Consider the following 21602-nt stretch of genomic DNA (forward strand, 5'->3'; position numbering starts at 1 on the left):
CAGCAGTCTGTTCCACAGACACATGGTCCCAGAGGGAATAGTAACAGCACAGGGACCTAGGGATGGAGCTTGTTTCTCCTGAGACTAACACCTGTCCTGCTAAGTATTTAAGTATTTAGTGTTGTTAGTATAAGTGTTAGATATTGTAAGTAATAATAAATACAAAGTCTGAGCATATTGCCTGGCATCATAATAGGTGCTTGTTAAAAGAAATGTTGCTAATTACGATATCTGGGAAGATTCCTAAATTGCCTGCCTGCCTGCCTTCCTTTTCCTTTCTTTCCCTTTTTCTTTCTCTCTCTCTCCCTTCCTTCCTTTAGTTGGCCAAAAACTTTGTTTTTTTCATAAGATGAAAAATGGCTGTAGTAGCACTTAGTTGTCTTTAACTTCATTCAGAAGTTTTGTTAGATTGTATTGTGACAGCTGTCATATCAGTTTGCATTTAAAAAACTTACCAAAATTGGTGAATTTTGTGTAGCCATTTTAATATTGAAGATGGAGGAAAATATGCAACATTTTTGGCATATTATGCTTTCTTATTTCAGGGAAGGTAAAAACACAACTGAAATGCAAAAAATAAAGATTCGTGCAGTATACACAAGGTACTGTGACTGATCAAACATGTCAGAAGTGGTTCATGAAGTTTCATGCTGGCTATTTCTCGCTGGATGGTGCCCCATGGTCGGGTAGACCAGCTGAAGTTAATAGTGATCAAATCGAGACATTAATTGAAAATAATCATCATTATACCATGTGGGAGATAGCTGACATAGAGTATCCAAATCAATACAGTTATTGGTGAAAATGAAAAATATGTCTTTTGTTTTATGGAAAAACCATACAAACTTTTTGGCCAACCCAGCATTTGGATGCTTTGCTAAATTTCTGAACCACCAAGATATAGGATATGCGTAGTATTAGTAATGTTTGAAGTAATAGAAACTATGGTTGGAGGAAGATATTTGGATTTTTTTCCTCAGATTGCATGGTTAAAATGCTGGTAGCTTAAAATGGTGGGTGTTTTAGTCATTTTTTCAGAGGAGCATGCTTCATAAAATATGTTAGTAGGTAAGGGTCTATATGGAATAATAAATTGACTAATAAATGGGTAGAGATATTTATAAGCTTATCTCTATAGGGCAGCTTCAAATATTTGAAGAGATAAAAAATACCTAAAACATTATTCAAGTTAAGAATTTCATTACTAATTTTAAAGTATTACTATCTAGTATAAGCTATTTTGCCCCGTGTAGGGTTTTTAAGGGGCGATGTGTGTCTGATAATATGTATTTGCTTTTAAAAGTAACTGAAAATCAGATTTTTCTTCTTGTTTTAAATTTTCATTTGGGAGATTTCTTGTATTTTAGTATTTGATTAACACATAATATAATGTTTTTGGACTCTGGAAAGAGATCCTCAGATTTTACAATAGATGATTCTTAACCTTTTTTGAGTCCTAGACCCTGTGAGAACTTGAAACTTCACTTACATACTCCCAACTTGCATGGTATTTCAGTAAAATCACATTGTCCCCCAAAACTTATTTATGAACATCCTTAGAGGAGCTGATAAATCTTACAAATAGCCACCCTTGTTACAAATAATAAACCATTGTTAATTCTAGATTACTCAGGAGTGGAGGGTTCGGTCTGATAGGTTTCTACTGCTGAAAATATGAGGGTTTAATTGTCTAAGAGATTTCAGAATTATTCATTGATTCCTACTTACTGTTCAGATTCTCAGGTGTTTTTGACTTTAGGTTGCAGCATAATTTTTTTTCTGGCTTCAATTTATGACTATTAACTTAAAAGACTACACTAAAACATTTCTGTCATGAAATTGTTCAGTAACCCCTAATTCATTATTAACCAGGAAAGACACCATGTTTGATGGTGGCAATTAATTGATAGTCAAATTTTTAATATTCTTTTAAAATACATAACTTTTCCCTTAATTGATTCCTACTGGTGGGATCCATTTGATATGCTTATTGAAGACTTGTTTGCTGATACTCAGCTATTAAAAAAGAGTTACATTTGAGTAGTGGGATGGGTTACAAAAAGGATATTAAATAAATTGTTGCAAATTTTTTATTACATAAGTACCTCCTCTTTTAGTTCTGTAAAAGCATCATTACTAGTCCTGGATTTGAATTAAGAAGGCATACTACAATATTTTTACCTCACAAAAAGTATTGTCCTTTTTGGTGCAGTTATGAGTTGTGTCTGTATTTCTGTACTATTATCAAGAGATGGAGAAGACAAAGTTTGAGCTTTCTGCACCAGCCTGGTGTGTGATATCTCATTTTCCTGTCATCAAAATACCAATGTAGGTGAAGTCAGTTTTAGAAGGCTCCCCTTAGAACGAGTGTTTAATTTTAATACTCTAAACTCTGATAAAGGAAGTTCACTCAGTTGGTGTAACACAGGAAGTTGAATCCAGGGATTTCGACTATTCGTTAAGATAAGTCGAAAAATCCCCAAGGAGGATTGGGTAGAACAGACATTACCTTTATTATTTATATTATAGGGAACTTCAACATTCCCTACAATATAGTGGATCAGCAAGCAGGACTGCACTCCTCTGTGTCTGAGACTTGTTTTAAGGGTTCCCAGAGAGAGGAGAGGTACGTGTCCTATGCATGACTCTAAACTACATTACCTTAGTGTAAAGAAAAGGTCAAGAAGCAGTCACAGGACAGGAAGCCACTCCCAAAAGGCAGTAAGGTGGAAGTTACGATCCATTTTCAAGACAAGACACATCCCTTCTGGCTGAGGGCCTCTTAGTCGTGGGAGGAGTAAGGGCCATGTCCATAGACTCCCCACTCCACCCCATTATTGCTTTTCCACCTAATATTTTTTGTGTTAATTTAGGGGAACCCGTGTGTTGAGCATGTTGGCACATTGTACTCCTGTATTACAGATATAGTAAAAGCTGCATGCTAAGATTAAAAATGCAATGCAGAAACCAGAGAGATTCAGGGAACGCCACCAATAGTCTATAGTAGTCAGTGCTGTAAGATTCTTGAATAGGGTTGCTGGCATTCAGCTTATGAGTTGTACATTTTCATATGTAGTTCTGTTTCTGTATTTAATATATACAGGTATGGGCTATTGTATTTTGTAATTTTGATAGTCACCCAACACCGTCCCAAACTGTGTACATGACCTATGGCTTGGTGCTGTTATTCTTCCCTTTTAACAATGCAAAACACCTCATGCATTTCTTTGAATGCATGAAGAGACGGTCAGAAGCCTTCCAGCTTTGCCCTGGCTGGTGTGGCTCAGTGGATTGAGTGCCGGCCTGAGGACCAAAGGGTCACTGGTTTGATTCCTAGTCAGGGCACATGCCTGGGTAGCAGGCCAGGTCCCCTGTAGGGGGCACACAGAGACAACCACACATTGTTGTTTTTCTCCGTTTCTTTCTCCCTCTTTTCCCCTCTCTCTAAAAATAAATAAATAAAATCTTTTAAAAAAGTGAAAAAGAAAGAAGCCTTCACCTTGCAGTGAGGACAGCATGTCTGGTTCACAGGGCAGATTCTTCATGGCAGGCCAGCAGAGGCCATGTTTGGGAACTTTGTGCAGACCCAACAGTCGGAGCAGTTGTTTTTTAGCAGTTAGCATTCCTGCTTGTTGGAGGAAGGTGTTGCTTTTGCAGAATCCAACCAGGCAATCCCCAAGAGTTTGACAGAGAAGGCAGGTAAACAAGGTCATGGTGTACATTTTATGAAAATAGAATATAAAGGTTTATGAACACAGCAAATCATAAACCAGTTTGTGAGTCTGTAAGAGTGTCAGATGAGAAGACTTCCAAATGTGAGGCTTTTGCTGGAATACAATTAAGCAGTGACAATTTGATGTGTTTTTTTTATTTGTAGTTTAATCATTTCTGATGATATTAGGTGCTTTAGGTATATTCTGTAAGGTGGATACTGTGTTAGCAGTTCTTAATAATTTCAAATTAAAGGATGAAGGAAAAATGAAACACTAGTACTCAGTCTAGTTTATAGGTGATAAAAAATTTTTTACAAACAATACATTGTATTAAAGTTAATTTCCATAATTGTGCATAAGAGATTTTATTGAAACTGTTTTCTTCTATTATTTTTTAAAAATGTATTTATTTTTAGACAGAGAGGAAGGGAGAGAGAAAGAGAGGGGGAGAAACAGCAATGCATGGTTGCCTCTCGTGCACCCCCACTGGGGACCTGGCACGCGACCCAGGCATGTGCCCCAACCAGGAACTGAACTGGTGACCCCGCAGTTCGCAGGCTGGTGCTCAGTCCACTGAGCCACACTAGCCAGGGCTGAAACATAATTTTTCTTTTAAAATTAGCCTTATTTTTATTAAAGAGTCAAATTAAGATTAATTCATTTACTGTGTTTAGGTTTAATTTAGCCTGGATTATTTACAAAACATAACAGGAATAGCAATTGATTGTATGAGCTTTTTAAGACTGTACTGCTGGATATACAAGGATCTTTTAGACTGAGTTTCAGTCAGCCTTCCAGGGCACAGAAGCCAAGCCACACACGCCTGTCATTAGGCTTTGCCTGCAGCACCTATATTCCTCAAGTCCTTGAGGTTTTTAAAAAAAGCTTCCTTTTTACCATTTTTTAGGAAAGTAACCTTCATTTCTTATGCAATGACTGTCATGAACCACATGATAAAACACAGTAGCAGGCCACTTTTTTAGTGGGTTTTTTATTGCTTTCAAAGTTAATTTCAATTCCTTAAGGCTTTTTGGTAACAACCAGTGTCCAGGTATGCCTCCATCAGGCATGACATTTCAGTCAAAGTCTTGAATAATAAAATGATAATAGGAAACTGGCTTAATGCATCCCGTTATAAAGAATTAATTATATTCTTTATATTCTTAATTTCTGTTGGATTTTTGTAAACAAGTATATTGTTATGGAAAGAATAATATTTATTAGGAATTTCCAAATTTCAGAGGGATTAGGTAGGAAGGAAAATGTAAATGTCTTAATATTGCTTATGAAATTGTATTTTATTAATTAGTTTTAAGAAACAGTTTTCTTGTGTTTTGAAAATGATTAAAACTTAGTATTTTTTAATAAAGAGGTTATAAAAGCTATAATTATTTTTAGTTTGTTATGTTTCATAATTTTGTTTGTTTTGATTATTTTTAAACATCTCTATAAATTCAGCCATTTCATAGAGCTTTAGCAATCTTCACTTAGTTCAAGGGTATGATTCAAAAATTCATTCTTAGAAATACGCAGTTTAAAACAAGTCAGAGTACTCTCCATGAATCCTTTCCAAGACATAAGATATATTTTTGCAAATCTGTTACAATAAAAACAATGATTGTTTATAACTGACAAAGCTTAAGATGACATGGTTACAGAGTTTACCATAATGCAACTAATAAAGGAATTTACTTTCCTGTAACAACATTTTAAGATAACTAAAAGTATAAATGAAAGTATATTAGAACTTACATAATTTTAGAACATTTACTTTAATAATAATATGTGTATACAGATAGAGCGTACTTCCTTATTTTATTTGACAAAGCTTCCCATGTACTTTAAGCGTATTAAATAGGCCTAATTAATTCAAAAAATTCACTTTTATAGGAGGGGGAAAAATAAGTCCTTGAGGTATTCCAGGGGCCCATTGGAATAACTTATTTTTCAGTTAAAAAGTCTTTTAAAATTTAAACTTTGGGAAGGCTGTCAACTACACTTAACCAAAAAAATATAACTTTCTATATGACAACACATTTTTATGGTAGTAACTTCAAAAAATACTAATTAAACTTAAAACTAATTTTTACATCAAATAATTTGTCCAGACCATGCGATCCTCCTTAATTTATGTAAGTATTTAATTTCTTTAGGCCAATAATATATTACACTCTAGTAATGTTATTTGGAGGCAGAAAATGTACTCCATATGATATGCATACAAACATATTACATACAGATTACACAAATAAAGATTATGTATGTAAAGCAGAAGATTTTCTTATTTATCTTTTTGTTTCTTTTTTTATATAATTTTTTAACTTATATAGATCTGCAATTTTTCTAGTTCCTTTTAATTTGCCTCTTTAATGTATTCAGGTATTAGAACAATTTACTTTTAATTTTATCTTTTTAAATATATTACCATAATTTTCATTTTTTAGTACCAAAACCATGTAACTTTTTTCAATTAAATTTTTTAACTTTTGGAAACCTTAATTTCCAATGATAACCAGAAATAAGCACCCAGTGTCCCCTAGACTGACTTTTATGAACACATTCCATAACCTGTAGAAACATAGGTTTTTGAAATTGGCAAATACACTTATTTTCAAGAGATAACACCTCTAACAAAGACGTTTATTAATAAGACACTTATTAACAGCTTCAAATTCACTTAACAGCCTTTTTTGTAACAAAGGCCAAAAGCTGGTGAACCCAAGACTTGTCTAGCAATCAGTGTTTTAGCAGTTTAAAATGTTTAGGTATTCAATAACTGTAATCGAAATTCACTAATTTAAAAAGGAATAGCTGAAATAAATTGATTTGATTAGATATATTAAAGGTTTCCCCTCATTTTATTAATAAGATTTATGTCTCAAAAATTTGCATGTTAAGAGATGGTCCATATTAAGAGATTGAGACCAGGTTTTTGCATTTCAAAGACAGGCTTTGGTTTTGGATTTTAGAATGAGAAGGAATGGGGTGCTGGAATTTATTAGTTTCAGAAGCCTTTTTTAGTTTAGAGACAGTCTTTAATATTTTTAAGTTTTAACTTTAATAAAAATTTACCTGTGCTTTTTTTAGAAGCTTTTAATTTCCAAATTACTGTGTACTTCTCATTTATTAGACCTTTGGCCAAAAGAGAAACAAGAACAATATTTAAAGCAAAGACAAAGTTTCAAGAAGGGCTTATTTCCTCATTTTTCTTTTTATCTTAAGTTTACCCTCTAACTGTCTTACTTTTGCTTCAGCTGGTTTTTCCTTTTTTTTTTTTGCACAAGTCCTCTGCAAGGCCTGTGAGAGCGTTCGGGGCATTCCCCCAGTACTGGTGTACCACCTCAGGGTTTATCCCTGCCATTATTCATTTTCGGGATTTCCCCCAATTTTCCACCCAATATGTTTTTGTCTATAGATGCCATTATTGGGGAATTTGGGGGGGTTGCCAAATCCTGCCTACTACACTAATTGTAACACAGGAGGTCGAGTCCGTGGATCTCAACTGTTGGTTCAGATAAGCCAAAAAATCCATAAGGAGGACTGGTGGAATAGACGTTGCTTTTACTACTTACGTTACGGGGAACTTCAGCAGTGGTGGGCTGGGAAGCAGGACCACACACCCCTGTGTCTGAGACTTGTTTTAAGGGGCCCCAGACACAGGAGGCACGTGTAAAGAAAAGGTATAAAGAAAACTTCAGTGTAAGGAAAAGGTCAAGAAGCAGTCACAGGACAGGAAGCCACTCCTAAAGGTGATAAGGAGGAAGTTACAGTCCATTTTCAAAGCAATCCACATCCCTTCTGGCCAGGGGCACCCTGATCAGCCCTCAGTCAAGGTTGTGGGGGAAAGGGCTGTGTCCATTGACCCCAGAGTTGCTTAGAGCATTTTTCTTGATAAGCCAAGGTTGCAAGTTCGATCCTGGGTCAGGGTACATAAAAGAATCAACCAATGAATACATAAATAAGTGGAACAACAAATAGATGTGCCTCACTCTCTCTCACTCCCCTTACCTTTTTTTTTTCCTTCCTTCCCTCTCTGTCTCTCAAAAATCAGTAAACTTTTTAAAAAAATATGTCGGAATGTAAAGAAATGATCCCTTAGAAGTGAGAGGGAGTTACAATTTATTTGAATTTTTTACAAAGTCTCATATTATGGAGTAATTTCTTAACTCTTTTTGAAACAACAAGCTTTGTTTTTGGAGAGAGTCCTTGCATTCATCCAAAACTTGCTGGGTATGCCAACAGTGCAAGATCCTGACCACCCCGTACCCAGGCCGTTTCTCTAGGATGTTTGCAGTGAGAAACCTAGAGGGATGAGGTAATATCTCCCTCCCAGGACAAAGAGCATGCCTGCTTATCACCTGTTATGAAACTGGTGCATTCCCATATTCATTGTAACACACCTGCTGTGTGTCCCTTTGAGGCCATCCCCCTGGGATTTATTTGGGAAGGAGGCCTGCTGCAAATGTGCTGAGGCTCTCTGCTTGTGTTTTCTCTGACCCAGAAGTCTGTGTCTTCTGCCAGCATCCATGAACCAGGAACAGGTTAACTTAGTAGCTTGTAGTCAAATCTCAGATCTAAGAGACCATTAGACTGAAACAGTCTCAGTAAATGAAAATTTAGGAAGCTTATGGAGCTGACCTTACATAATCAATTAAAATTCAAGGCAAAGAAATATAGCACATACGAGGAATTTTTTCTTGAAGATAGACCTCATATTTACAAGTTTGGATGTCAATATAATTCAGGTCTTTTAGATATCACCAAAAAGCAATGTAATACGTAGTTCTGGAAATCATGAGCATAATGTCTACAGGACAAACGAAGTAAATAGCTGTCCATATGGTAAGAATCTGTTTTGTGAGAAACCACCAAACTGTCTTCTAGTGTGGCTGCACCATTTTGTATTCTCACCAGCAGTGAATGAGTGTTCCTGTTGCTTCACATCCTTGTCAGCTCTTAGTGTTGTCAGTGTCTGGATTTTAGCAATTCTAATAGGAGTGGAGAGATGTCTCACTGATGGTTAAGTTTGCATTTCTCTTATGACAGATGTGTGATAGATGTGCTTATTTGACATACGTATATTTCTTTGGTGAGGTGTCTGTTGAAGTCTTTGGCCCTCTTTTTTAATTTTTAATGTAAAATTTTTATTGCATTTGGGGAGGTTAAAATGTAGCATAGGGAATATAGTCAATAATATTGAAATAACTGTCATGCCAGGTGGGTGCTTGAAATATCTGGGGGATCACTTTGTATAAAGTATATGATTGGCTCATTTTTTAATTGGGTGATTTTTTTTTTTCACTGTTAAGTTTAAGAGTTCTTTGTATATTTTGGGTAACAGTACCTTCACAAGTATTTTTTAGCATGTGGCTTATCTTCTTAGTCTCTTGATACTGTCTTTTGTAGAGCAGAAGTTTTGAATTTAATGAATTCCAGCTTATTAATTATTGTTTTATATGTCGTGTCTTTGGTGTTGTATCTAAATAGTCATCTCCATAGTTAAGGACTTTCAGGTTTTCTGTTACATCATGATATAGGAGTTTTATAGTTCTGTGTTTTACATTTAGGTCTGTGATCCATTTTGAGTTAACTTTTGTGACAGGCATGAAGGCTGAGTCTAGATTTATTTTTCTGCACATGGACATACAGTTGTTCCAGCACCATTTGTTGAAAAGACTGTCTAAGCTTCACGTTACTGCCTTTGCTTCTTTGTCAAAGATCAGTTATATTTATGTGGGTCTACATCTGACCTCTCTGTTCCCTTCCATTGATCTGTTTGTCTGTTATTTCATCAATACCACACTGTCTTGATTACCATAGCTTTATAGTGAGTCTTGAATTCAGGTAGTGTCAATACTTTAACTTTGTTCTTCAGCATTGTTGGCTATTCTGGGTCTTTTGCCTCTCCATATGAACATCAGAATCTGTTAGTGTCCACAAAATAACTTGCTGGTAGTTTTATTGGGATTGCATTGAATTTATACATCAAGTTGGGAAGAACAGACTGTTCAACGATATTGAGCCTTCCATTACCCATAGACATTAGTAATTTTTACTGGAAGGCAGAGAGAAGCTGAAAGGTTGGTCACTTACGAATAGCTGTAGCAAAAAAAATGAGTATATAGAAAGTTGAAAGTGGACTGATGAGAGGCCCAAAAATCTCTTGATTTTTCTTCCCTAATTTCTTCTTTCCCTCATTTGCATGGACAATTAAGATGTTTTTATAGCATTATGTTAAAGAGTTAAAAGATTATATTTTTAAATCTCACTTTGGAAATTTTATTTAAACTGACAAAATACTGTAAGTCTTAATTTCTTGAGCTTCTCTATAGAGATCAGTGACAAAACACTCATAGTAGAAGATCACAGAATTGGAGTATGAACATTATTAATATGTATTGGTTCCCAAGCAAACACAAGAGACTGATAGAATTTGATCTTCGTGGATGATATGTTTCTTAACCTTTTGTAATTCACTTAACTTGAGTCATATATATATATATATGTATTTCTATTTATTTATTTATACAATATATATGGGTATATATATGGGTACAGGGTGGTCAGGACCTTGCACTGTTGGCATAGATATACAATTGTGTGTGTGTGTGTGTGTGTGTGTGTGTGTGTGTGTGTATGTATGCACACACGCACACTATATATATAAATTCTATCTTGTTATGATTGTCTACTCTTGGATATATACACACACACACACACACACTATATATATATATATATATATATATATATATATAAATTGTATCTTGTTATGGTTGTATTCTTAGATATATATGTATACACACACTATATATATATATACACACACATATATATATATAAAAATTGTATCTTGTTATGATTGTCTACTCTTGGATTATATATTTTCAGGAAGTAAAGAACATTCCTGCTATTCTGTGTCGCACCTGTTACATATTTCTAGAAAAAGCATTTAGATGCTTTTTGTCATTTTGTATCAGATAAAAACTTTTTAAAAATAATTTAATGGTGTTATAAAAATTAAGCCTTTCTAGTGTCTAGAAATGCTCCATGTACAAATTTAGTGGCATGCATGCAGAGTAGTTTGTAATTAGAATATACTTTAATTTTTTTTTTCCACAGTTTTTACCCACCTATTGATGAGCCGGCCATTGGAAGTAAAAATATTGATCTGTCAGGGCGGCAGGAAAGAAAGCAGATCTTCAAAGGGAAGACATTTGTGTTTCTGAATGCCAAACAGGTAATGTTATAAGCTAAATTTTCCTAAAGAAAATATTACATACTAGGACAAATGACTACTGTTTTCAATAGTGGTTAATGCATTTTCTTTTGAAATTTTTGTGTAGAGGTTTGACATGGAATAAAACACTGCCCAGGCACCAGTGCCTGCCCTTTATATTATATAATCATATAATTTATATGATTATAATAGTCCTTAACATCTGTCAGTTTTCCTATTGTTTATATCAGTGTGTAAGTTGGTCAGGGGAGGAACCAGTTTAAGTTCTAACTTGTTGGATTAGTAAACAGGTGTTGACTGTCTTTCATGTGCTGAGATGGAGATTCCAGGCGTTTCTGTTGCATGTAGGAAACCCTGCCAGTTGGCCCTGAAGAAGTGTCATGTTCCAGGGCTGCAGGGGTGCCTGTGAATCAGGGATTTTTCTCAGAATGGAGGTAAAGATTGTCCTCTCAAGAAGCAGAACCAATTCTACGTCAGTTTTTTATTTTACTTTCAAATCAAATTCTTACAATTTTTAGAATGTACTTAAAGTAATTGTGGCTATTTTATCACTTCTTTTCTTTCCATTTTCAGCATAAAAAATTAAGTTCAGCTGTTGTTTTTGGAGGAGGAGATGCCAAGTTGATTACAGAAGAAAATGAAGAAGACAGTTTCTTTTCAGCTCCTGGAACTTGTGTTGTTGATATAGGAATGACAAATTCACAGACTTTAATTTCCAACTCTCAGAAAAAATGGATTCATTCAATTATGGATATGCTCCAAAGGTACTTTATTATTATTTGTTAGTAAAAAATAATATATACAAGTAGTCGGTTTTATAGGTTACTTCTGTTGCACTCTACATAACAATGAAAAAATATACACAATACATAATACAAAGATTTTATTATGTGTGGTACTCATACTTTGTTTAACGAATCTTTTTTTATTCATAGATCAGAATATTCACCCATATTCTTTACTAGTATTTTGGTATTTTGTTTTGAAGTTTGTTTTTAATCTACCCAGAATGGATTCTGTGTATAACAAAGGTCCACAATGCATGGGAATGGTTTGGCTTTATCCTCCTTCACTGATCAACACCACATTAACATCCTCATGTCCAGTAGGACAAGCTTTCCATTCTGCACTTCTTCAGAAGCAGCCTGGCTATTCTTGGCTCTTTAATTTCCCATATGCATTTTAGAGTCATCTTCTCTCAGAAACCTTGTTGGGAATTTGATTAGGAATTTCATGGAATCCACAAAGGAATTTGGGGAGCATTAACAATTTTTCTAATTTATCTATAGAGATCTTAAATACCTGTTTTTAGATATCCCTAGGTACTATATATTTTGTGGTAGATATATCTGTGGTAGATCTATGATATTTCTTCAAATATATTTTCTAATTGTTTACTGTTGATGGATAGGAATTCATCTGAAAATTAGATCCTGCCACCTTACTGGACTCCCCTTGTAATTCTAGTAGTTGATCCATAATCTTTTTGTACGAACCATATCTGTAAATAATGACATTTCTATTTTTTTTTTAAGTTCTATATTTATTTTTAGAGAGAGGGGCAGGGGGTGAGAAAGAGAGGGAGAGAAACATCAATGTGTGGTTGCCTCTTGCATGCCCCCAACTGGGGACCCAGCCTGCAACCCAGGCATGTGCCCCAACTGGGAGTTGAGCCAGCGACCCCTTGGTTTGTACGCTGGCTCTCAATCCACTGAGCCACACCAGCAGGGGCTCTATTCTATTTTTAATATTCATGCCTCTGATGCTACCCTCTCTGTCTATGTTGTATGCCCACTGGGACCTCCAGAGCAGTGTTGAAAGAGAGTGGTGATAGTAGCCACGTATGTTTACATTGTTTCCCTATCTAAGATGACAAAATGTATAGCATTATTATTAAATATATATTTAAAATGTTTCTATTTTTTTATACAGCCAATCTTTATAACTAATTTTCATAGTGTATTTATAGTTTCAAAAACATGAGTAAGGTAATAATATATCAATTTTAAATTACCTTAATTATAAGTAGATATATTTAGTCCCTTGTTTATAATATTTGTGAGATTTCTTTTTTTAGTATAATATTATTAAAATCATACATCAGTTGAACTCTTAAGTTAACCCAGTCAAATACAGTCAAAAAACAAATGTTAAAACACTGAAAAAGACCTTTTAAACACCTGTAGCCACTTAAAATACCTTATAATAAGTACTAAAAAGAGTTTTGTAGTTCTTAAAATTTGAGGTATAGTTTCTTTATAGCATTATATTAAATTATTTTTGTTTTAGTAATTCAGTCATTATTCACGTTACAGAATATCAGAAGATAGATTCACCATAAGATCCCTTTAATAAGATTCCTTAACACATGTGAATATGGCAAAATCATTACTAAACTTGAAATCGTAACACTTTTTGTATAAGCTGAAACTTAAAAGTTAGTGTGCTCAGTGGGAAAGGGAGAGATATCAGGAGAATAAGCATTTGATCTGCACAACAATTCTGAAATTTTGTGTAAGTTTCAGCTTATACAAAATTTGTTGTACTTCTTTCCCTCCTTCTTCTCCCTGCTGCTGCTTTCTCTCTTTTAAGTTTTCTCTTAGGATTGTAGTATTCATAGGTTTACTTATAAAAATCATTATTGCTTCATTTGAGTATTACTGTTCCCTTTTTATTCTCAAAATTATAGAATTTTAGAACTGAAAGATATGTATCCTTTACTCTAGACCTTTACAGATGAAATAACTGAGTTAGTAAAACATGGTGGACTTGCCCAGTGTAACATTGCTCATTGAGTAATAAATTTGTTAGTTGGAATATATTGTCATACTTAAACCATTTTATTCTAATAGGCAGGGTCTTAGACCTATTCCTGAAGCAGAAATTGGATTGGCAGTTATTTTCATGACTACAGAGAATTACTGTAATCCTCAGGACCAGTCCAGTACAGGTAATGAAAGCATTATTTGTTTGATTCTTTAGCAACTTTATTTATTATATGTAAATTGATAAATAGGCTGTATGCACATTACTATATACTTGCCAGGGGGTGACCATTTTCAACATCTTTTAAAACTCACCTTTTCCATTCAGTCATTTATTCATTTGATAAATATTTTTGGCTGCTGCATACTGGGCACTATTCTAAGGCCTGAAGATATAGTGGTGAATAAAGTAAACTACTTACTTACCTGTTACTGTAAACTTTATATTCTGAAGGTCAGGATCCAGACAGTTAACGGGCAAGCAGACACTTCTGATGATAAGTTCTTCTAGGGCCAAGTACAAAGAGAAAGCTAAAACATGGTGAGGTGGTAGTGACTTGGAGCGGGCTGTTACAGGTGGTGGTCAGGAGGGTCTCACTTAAGATGTTACATTGGGGCCACGGGTGTTCTGCATATGAGAAAAGGCCACAGGAGGAATCTGGGGAGCAGAATGCCAAGGAGGAGGACCTGGTCACAATGGTGTCTGTGTGGAGAATGGATTTCAGGGTCCAGAATGGGAGCGGGGACACAAGTGGAAAGCTTTCATGGAGGTCCAGGTGGGAGCACCAGGGGCATTAGACTGTGGTGGCAGCTGTAAAGAGGCAGAACAGATTCAGGGTATATTTTGGAAACAGCTTGTAGTCTTTGGCACAAGTCACTTGTTGCTGGTGGTGCTGTTTCTGAGATGAGGGGTGCATACTGTAGTCATCCCAGTGTTGACTGTCACAGAGCTGGAGTGCTCAGGGGCAGCAGCACTTGCCCCTTTGTTATTTAAAATATATTCCTTTGCTTTTGAAAATACGCTGATATTGCCATCATGATGATTTATTTATTGTTTTCTGCTTGCTTTTGTACCCTAGATATTTGTATGTTTATTCTCCCCAGGTACTCTCTCTTCCTCTTTACCTGGCTATGAGAGCATCCATTCTGTCTTCCTGTGTATATTTATTTTTCTATAGTTGTAAGCAGTTATTGGACTTCAGCTAAAGGAGACAGCAATACCTCATCATGCACCCAGAGGTATTGTTCACACTGTGGCCCACTGAATGGCCACCTGTGGAGTTGGACAGTGCCCCTCCTGAGTGGCCATACTCTGCAACCTCATTTACAGGTTAGGAATTTGTTAGGCTAGATTTTGGAAGGAGTGAGTCATTAGAGCTTAATGACCAGGAATTGATCGGGTGTATAGGTCATTACTAGTAATGTTTGGTAATAATGATGGCTGTCTTTTGAGTTTGCAGTCTGAAGCAAGCAATTTACATACATCATCAAAATTTGATCTTCACAATGATTCTTTTAGACAGATGACATCATCTGCACTTTAAGGATGAAGGAATTGACATATAAAGAGGTTAAGAAATTAGCCAGAGGTCACGTAGTAAATCATTTGATTCAAAGTAACTCTTAAGTGAAAGCCATTATGATTTCATTACACTGCAGTGCAGATGGCAGATATTTTGCTTCGTGAAGTTTTGAGCAAAGTGTTGGGTGATGGGGAGCAGATCTGAAAGGATAGATGTCTCATGAAAATTTGACAGGCTAATATTTTACTATGGATAAATACGTTTATTCTCCTGATATCTCTCCCTTTCCCACTGAGCACACTAACTTTTAAGTTTGTCTGTATGCAGCTAACCTTCAACTGCAAACAGTTTTAAATGCTTTGAAGCTTCCAACATATCCAAATAACCTATTTTGCTGGAATTTTGATTTGTGGAGCATTTCCTTCAAATTTATAACTACCATTCCCAGAATTTATCCTTAGAGTCAAAGCTATAGAAAACTTCTCAGTCTTTTAGAAAGTAGTGCTTCAGTGTGGATACCAGAGAGAGCCATATTCTTGGAGAAGCTGCACTACCTCAGAAATAGCATAAGGTGTAGATGTTTTTTAATTGACAGTGATTTCTGTTCTGTCATAGAAAAAACAACAACAACAACAACAAACCTATTAATAATTTCAGGCTTTTGACAATATAACAGAAAAAAAATTAAATAGAATCATGTATCAGAGACTGTTCTCTGTCTTTTAGAAAACTAGTTCTCAACTACATAAATGCTTCAGAAACATTTTTTAATGCAAACTCATGTTCTCCCTTATTCAAGATATTCTGGGATATGGCCAAGGCATATTGTTTCTTTTTGTTTGTTTGTTTTGATTGATTTTATGTTCGTGTTTCTCATACAAGTACCAAGAACCACTGAGCTAGAATATCTAGGGAAAGACTAACTACAGAGGAGCCTTCTTTTATGTAAATGGCAGAGTCACTCCTACTACAGACTTCAGTTATTTCTCATTCTTACAAGACTTGAAGTTCTTCCCCTGCAGCTGCTGCTCCAGAGGCCTGCTCCTATCCCTGCCCACAGCCACTGCCCTGTAGGAACCCTTCATGTCTGTCTCTGTTGAGGGCTATTTAGTGGCCCCAGTAGAGGTCCTGCTGCCATGTTAATCTCAACAGATGACATTTCACTTTGCTACTGTAGTCACCTTCCCTTTAAAACTTTGAATCCTCATTATCTATAGAGTAAATCCCTAACTCTCTGTCTAGACTCAAGAGTTTAGCCTAAGCTTGTCTGTCCTCATCCTTACCTTTCTAAAAAAAACAAATCCTTACAGAATACATGTGCCATATTGTTTATAGTCCTCATCCTCCTTGACCTTACTCATCATGGTCCTAGAATGCCAGCACTGTTGTTCCAAATTTGACTCACTCCACAGATACTCAGTGGAGTTTTTCTGAGTTATTTTCTCTCCCTTAATTTGCCTCCAGGTCGGAATGAATTATTGTTTTCTATATCCCAGTAACTTTTTTTTGCATTCCAGGTAGAATTTCTTTCTACTTTGAAGTATAACTGGCAGTGTCATGCCTCTTTCAGCTACTGGATGGATTGTAAGCTCTTGGTAACTGTCTCTGACAAGCACCAAGAACATTATTTGTTTGTAGGAGATATTAATATTTACTTAATTGAACTAGGTTATTAGTACATAAGATTACCTGTGACAGTGTGGAGCAACAAAATTTTGTCATCCACATTTAGAAATGTATTTGTGTCCAAAAGGACCCTAGAGATCATCTAACCTGTCTTTTTATTAAAAGGTATGTGATATAAAGGCCTTGAAAAGTTAAGGTCCCTGAGATACTTTATGTCCAAGCTAATCTTAACATTTGGGTTTATAGACTAGTACCTTTTTGGTTGTATCTTTTCATGTAGAAACAAGGTCATAAGGAATTGGTAAAAATTTACGTTATAATTAGTAGTATTTCTTCTTGTACATATTCGTAGGTAGGCATGTCTGGGTTCTAAGTCATCGACATCGAACTTAAAATTTTAGAATACACTTTTGAAAGTACAGAATATACATGTTTCCTTCCCTTTCTTGCTCCCTACTTTCTTTGCTCCTTTTCTTCTGTATTCATTCATTTACTTATTCAACAAGTATTTACTGAACATTTGTTATATACTTGTAATTATTCTAAACACTTGGAATAAAGAGGTAAGCATATCAGAACAAATACCTGCCTTCTGATATATTTAGCAAGGAGAACATTGTAAATAATCTTATTGTTGATAAACATTAGTTATTCTGGGTCATTAGATTCTATTTATAACTGTTTCTTTTAGTGATAATGTAAACATCCATAATTATTACTTTTTGCAAATGGCTATGCAAGAAAAAATGAATTTTAGGGGTATGTGTGTTTAAGGAAATGCCAGTGAGCTTCTGAGGTAGTCACGTAAGGAGAGAGTCAGAAGTCTTTAAATATCTGAATTTGGAATCAGTACTAAACATTTATTAAACACATCCTATGTCATGTGGACCTAATAGTGATAATTTAGTTTACATACTTAGTAAATGCCAATTAAAGTTTTTTTCAATTAATTTAATTCCATTAACTTATTTATATTTACTATTTACCAAACATTGCTCAGGGACTGGAGACTGGGAAATGAGCAGACTCTGTTCCTGCTCCAAGTCAAAAGGGAAAGTAACAGGTGAACAGTGCAGTGTACAGTGAGGCAGTGGATAACACTCACACTTGCATAGTGCTTACTGCTCCAAGCATTATTCTCAGTGCTGTCTGTATGTTGATTCATTTTGCCCTCAAAACGACTTTTGATGAAAAGTAGGTTAAGTCCCCCATTTTATAGGTAAGGAAAATACAGCGTAGAGGGATTAAATAATGCAGGTCACCCAGCTGAAGATGAGTGTGTTAATAGAGTGATGATGTACAGGGTAGAACAGGAGTTGAAATGAAGGGCACCTGCTTCAGTGCAGGGCATTCAGCAAAAGTGTGCCAGGAAAGGGGCACTTGAGTTCAGTTGCTATCCTAGTAAACAGAATTATGAAGTAATCATGGTTTCCTGTAGTAGCCAAAAATTTATGTCTAAAACTATTTATGTATTTTTTTCAAATAGTGTATATTCCTTCTAAAAATAAAACTTACATTGCCCTGGCTTGGTGGCTCACTTGGTTGGAGTGTCATCCTATACACCAGAGAGGCTGAGAGTTTGGTTCCTGGTCAGTGTACATACCTAGATTATAGGTTCGATCCCCAGTTGGGGTGCATATGGAGGGCAGACGATCGTTGTTCTTCTCTCACATCAATATGTGTATCTCTCTCTCTCTGTCCCTCTCCCTCTCTCCCCTTCCTTTCCCTTCCTCCCTCCCTCTCTCTCTTTTCCTCCTTTCCTCTCTCTCTAAAATCAACAAACATATCCTTGGGTGAGGAATAAAAAAAAGAAAAGTAAAATGTTATTTTTAATTTATGTAGATGGTAGGGTAAATATACTTTCTGTGGGAAAGAAATGTAATTTTTTTGTCTATTGACTTAAAGCATTATTTGAATTGAAATTTAAGTTGATTATTTTTATTTAGGTTGATAATACTTTACTGTGAAGGATTCAATGTTCCTATAAAATGATTTAATTTAGATAAGCTCATCACAGACATCAACAGGCTGCTGATAGGCCATTTTGTTAAGTATTTGTTGGTGCCACTGAATGGAGACAACCATATACTGTCTTACCTGATTAATTCCTTCAGCATGACATAGTCTAACAATAGTGAGTGACCAAGTGTCCCTCTTGTGTCCACCAGTTGTGTTCTTTCTCTCATTTGCGTAATTTACAGGATCCAGGACGATGATTCCAGGGCCAGGCCTTTCCCAAGGCTTGTCAGTCAAAGAGAAGCTCATGTCAACTGCCCCAGTGAACACTATGACATATGTCGCCAGCACAGAGTCAGAGCAAGCAGATACATGGTAAAGTTTCACTGTTAACAAACTATCATTACATTTCTGTCAGCTTAAGTTAGTGTCTTGGGAAATGAAGCAGGGGAGAGAAGGGTACCAGGGACAATAATATTTTAGTACAGAGATCAGCACACTTTCTGTAAAAGACCAAAAAGTAAATATATTTGGCTCTGTCACAGCTGCCGAACTCTGCCATTGGACCACGGGAGCAGGCACAACCACATATGAATGAATGAGAGTGGCTGTGCTCCAGGAAACTCAATGTACAGAACATGTGGCAAGCCGTTGTTTGCCAACCTGTCTTGTGATAGAGCTTTTTTTGTTGTTGTTACTTGCAAATGTACACAGAAAACTATAAAGAATTAAATGCTTTATTTGTGACTGATGAAATAAGTTTCACATGAATTTGTATTATATGATGTTGCCCATATTTGAACATTACTTACAATTTTGGAGATACTTTATATGTGCCCACCTGGCTAATCTGAATAATTAACACAGTGTATTTTATTTTAAATAGTCCATAATGAACTGTTCATATTGAAATATACTTGGGATATCACTATATAGGACCACATTTCAGTTTTCCTGCACCATGTTTTATTTTGAGGCCAGATATAACTTTTTAAAGAGAAACTTCTACTGTTTTATAAGTACCTTGAATGACAGCTTTACTTATTTTTCTGTAAATAAGAATAGCAAAGGCTGTACATACTCAGCCATGTGTTGCAGAACTCTGTGTGTGTGTGAGATGCTAAAAATATTTTTGTCAGTCTAGAGTTGTGTTCTGTTGTATAGACTGCTGTCTTGCTGGAATATAACAATAGCATTTCATGTAAAGTGACTTGAATAGCCTATTATATGATACTGGAGATTAATCTTTTTTGTGATTTTTCCATTTTTAATTAATTTTTTTGCATGGGAATTTATAAATCTTAAACCAAGCAAAAATTACCTAGGTTTCCCACCTCATTAATTTATAGTAGGACATGAAGTTGATATTCCATGTGTGCTTGACATTGTTTCCCGGCAGAATCTGTTCCTGACAGTATGTGCTGCAGGGGTGAAGAAGAAAGGTGTCACTTATCCTCAGAGACTGTCAGTGACACAACAGATACTTTCTTGGAGGAGTAAAACACATTCGCTGAATTACTGTCTAAGTGTAATTATGTTCTAAAACTACATTACATTGGTACTACTGAAAGGACTTTGTTTCTGGATAAGAATTAATGTAAACTTGATTACTTTGCATTTTTTTCTTTTGCTACAGTATGGATTTGAGTGAAAGACCAAAAGAAATCAAAATCTCCAGAATAGAACAGAAATTCAGAATGCCTTCACAAGAAGCATCCACTGTAAAGGAATCCCCCAAAATAAGCTCTGATAATAGTACTGTAGTACTAAATACTCTAGTTAGGAAGACAATTCCAAACTATCATCTCTCACCAATGAAGCTCCCAGGTGTAAACAGAGATAGAGATCGAGCTTCCCAACAGCCACAGGCCAACTCCATCCGAAACTACTTCCAGCCATCTACCAAGAAAAGGTACGTCTTTACAACACCTCCGTGTCTCGGAGAAACTCTTGTTTATGTGATTGTAGAATGGTATTCAGCCTGAGGAAAACTGTGGCCTTTGACCTTGCCCCCTCACTATGGTTGCTGGATGGACTCTCAATTTTTTCCTTCTTTACCTTTGCTCATGTTGTTTCCTTGGCTGTACTTATCTTTCAGCTTGCCTCTTTTGACCTTTTTTAGTTTCATGAGGTAGGACCTGCTCCATCAGTGTTTTCTCAATTTCTAGCACTGTTAATGTCTTCTGGGTTGTCTTCTGTATTCAAGAGCTTTATCTCATTTCTTAAAAGTGTCCCTTGGCTTAGTTTCATCCTCCTGCCACTGCCTTTTGTTTTCTACAAACACTGTTAAAATTCTTAGAGAAGGAGATAATTATTACTGCTCCTGTTTCTGTATGAAATATTTCTAAACCATCAGTATTTCATTCTGACATGACATTCTTGAAAATAACCACTGACACACTGCCAACGTGAGTGACCTTTTGGTGGCATGCAGTTCCTAAACCATTCTCCTTGCATCCCTTTGAGTTGTGTGGCAGTGGTCTCTCCCAGCTCCTTCCCTCTCTGACTGGCCCTTTGCCCCTTTTTTTAAGGCTTTTTTCCTCCTACCACACCTTTTTATCCTCTGTATGATCTACCTGCAGGGTTTCATGACATTATTACAGATGAAAAATACCTTTGGCTTTACTCATCCTTTAAGCTTTACTTTTCCACAGATATTTCCTGCTGTTTCCCCAAATGGTAATCCTGAAACCTTTTCTCCCCTGTGACTGAATGCATAATTTTTTTTGTTGTTAGGAGTGCACTTTGTCAAAATCTTTTACTGTTTCTTCTATGCCCC

General features: G+C 35.7%; 1 protein-coding gene across 2 annotated transcripts in view; it reads left to right on the forward strand.

The window, feature by feature from the left end:
• NBN (nibrin) overlaps positions 1 to 21602 on the forward strand; it is a 58255-nt gene that overhangs the window by 7114 nt on the left and 29539 nt on the right. For both annotated transcript variants that reach the window (XM_054595486.1, XM_054595483.1), the window contains exons 6-10: positions 10836 to 10953; positions 11527 to 11717; positions 13806 to 13903; positions 19069 to 19198; positions 20460 to 20735. In XM_054595486.1, the coding sequence (XP_054451461.1) occupies positions 10836 to 10953; positions 11527 to 11717; positions 13806 to 13903; positions 19069 to 19198; positions 20460 to 20735 (813 nt within the window). The remainder of the gene's footprint in view (positions 1 to 10835; positions 10954 to 11526; positions 11718 to 13805; positions 13904 to 19068; positions 19199 to 20459; positions 20736 to 21602) is intronic.

This window comes from Pteronotus mesoamericanus, unplaced genomic scaffold (genome assembly GCF_021234165.1).
Source record: "Pteronotus mesoamericanus isolate MK-2021 breed Mesoamerican mustached bat unplaced genomic scaffold, CSHL_Meso_final scaffold_54, whole genome shotgun sequence".
Taxonomy (NCBI): Eukaryota; Metazoa; Chordata; class Mammalia; order Chiroptera; family Mormoopidae; genus Pteronotus; species Pteronotus mesoamericanus.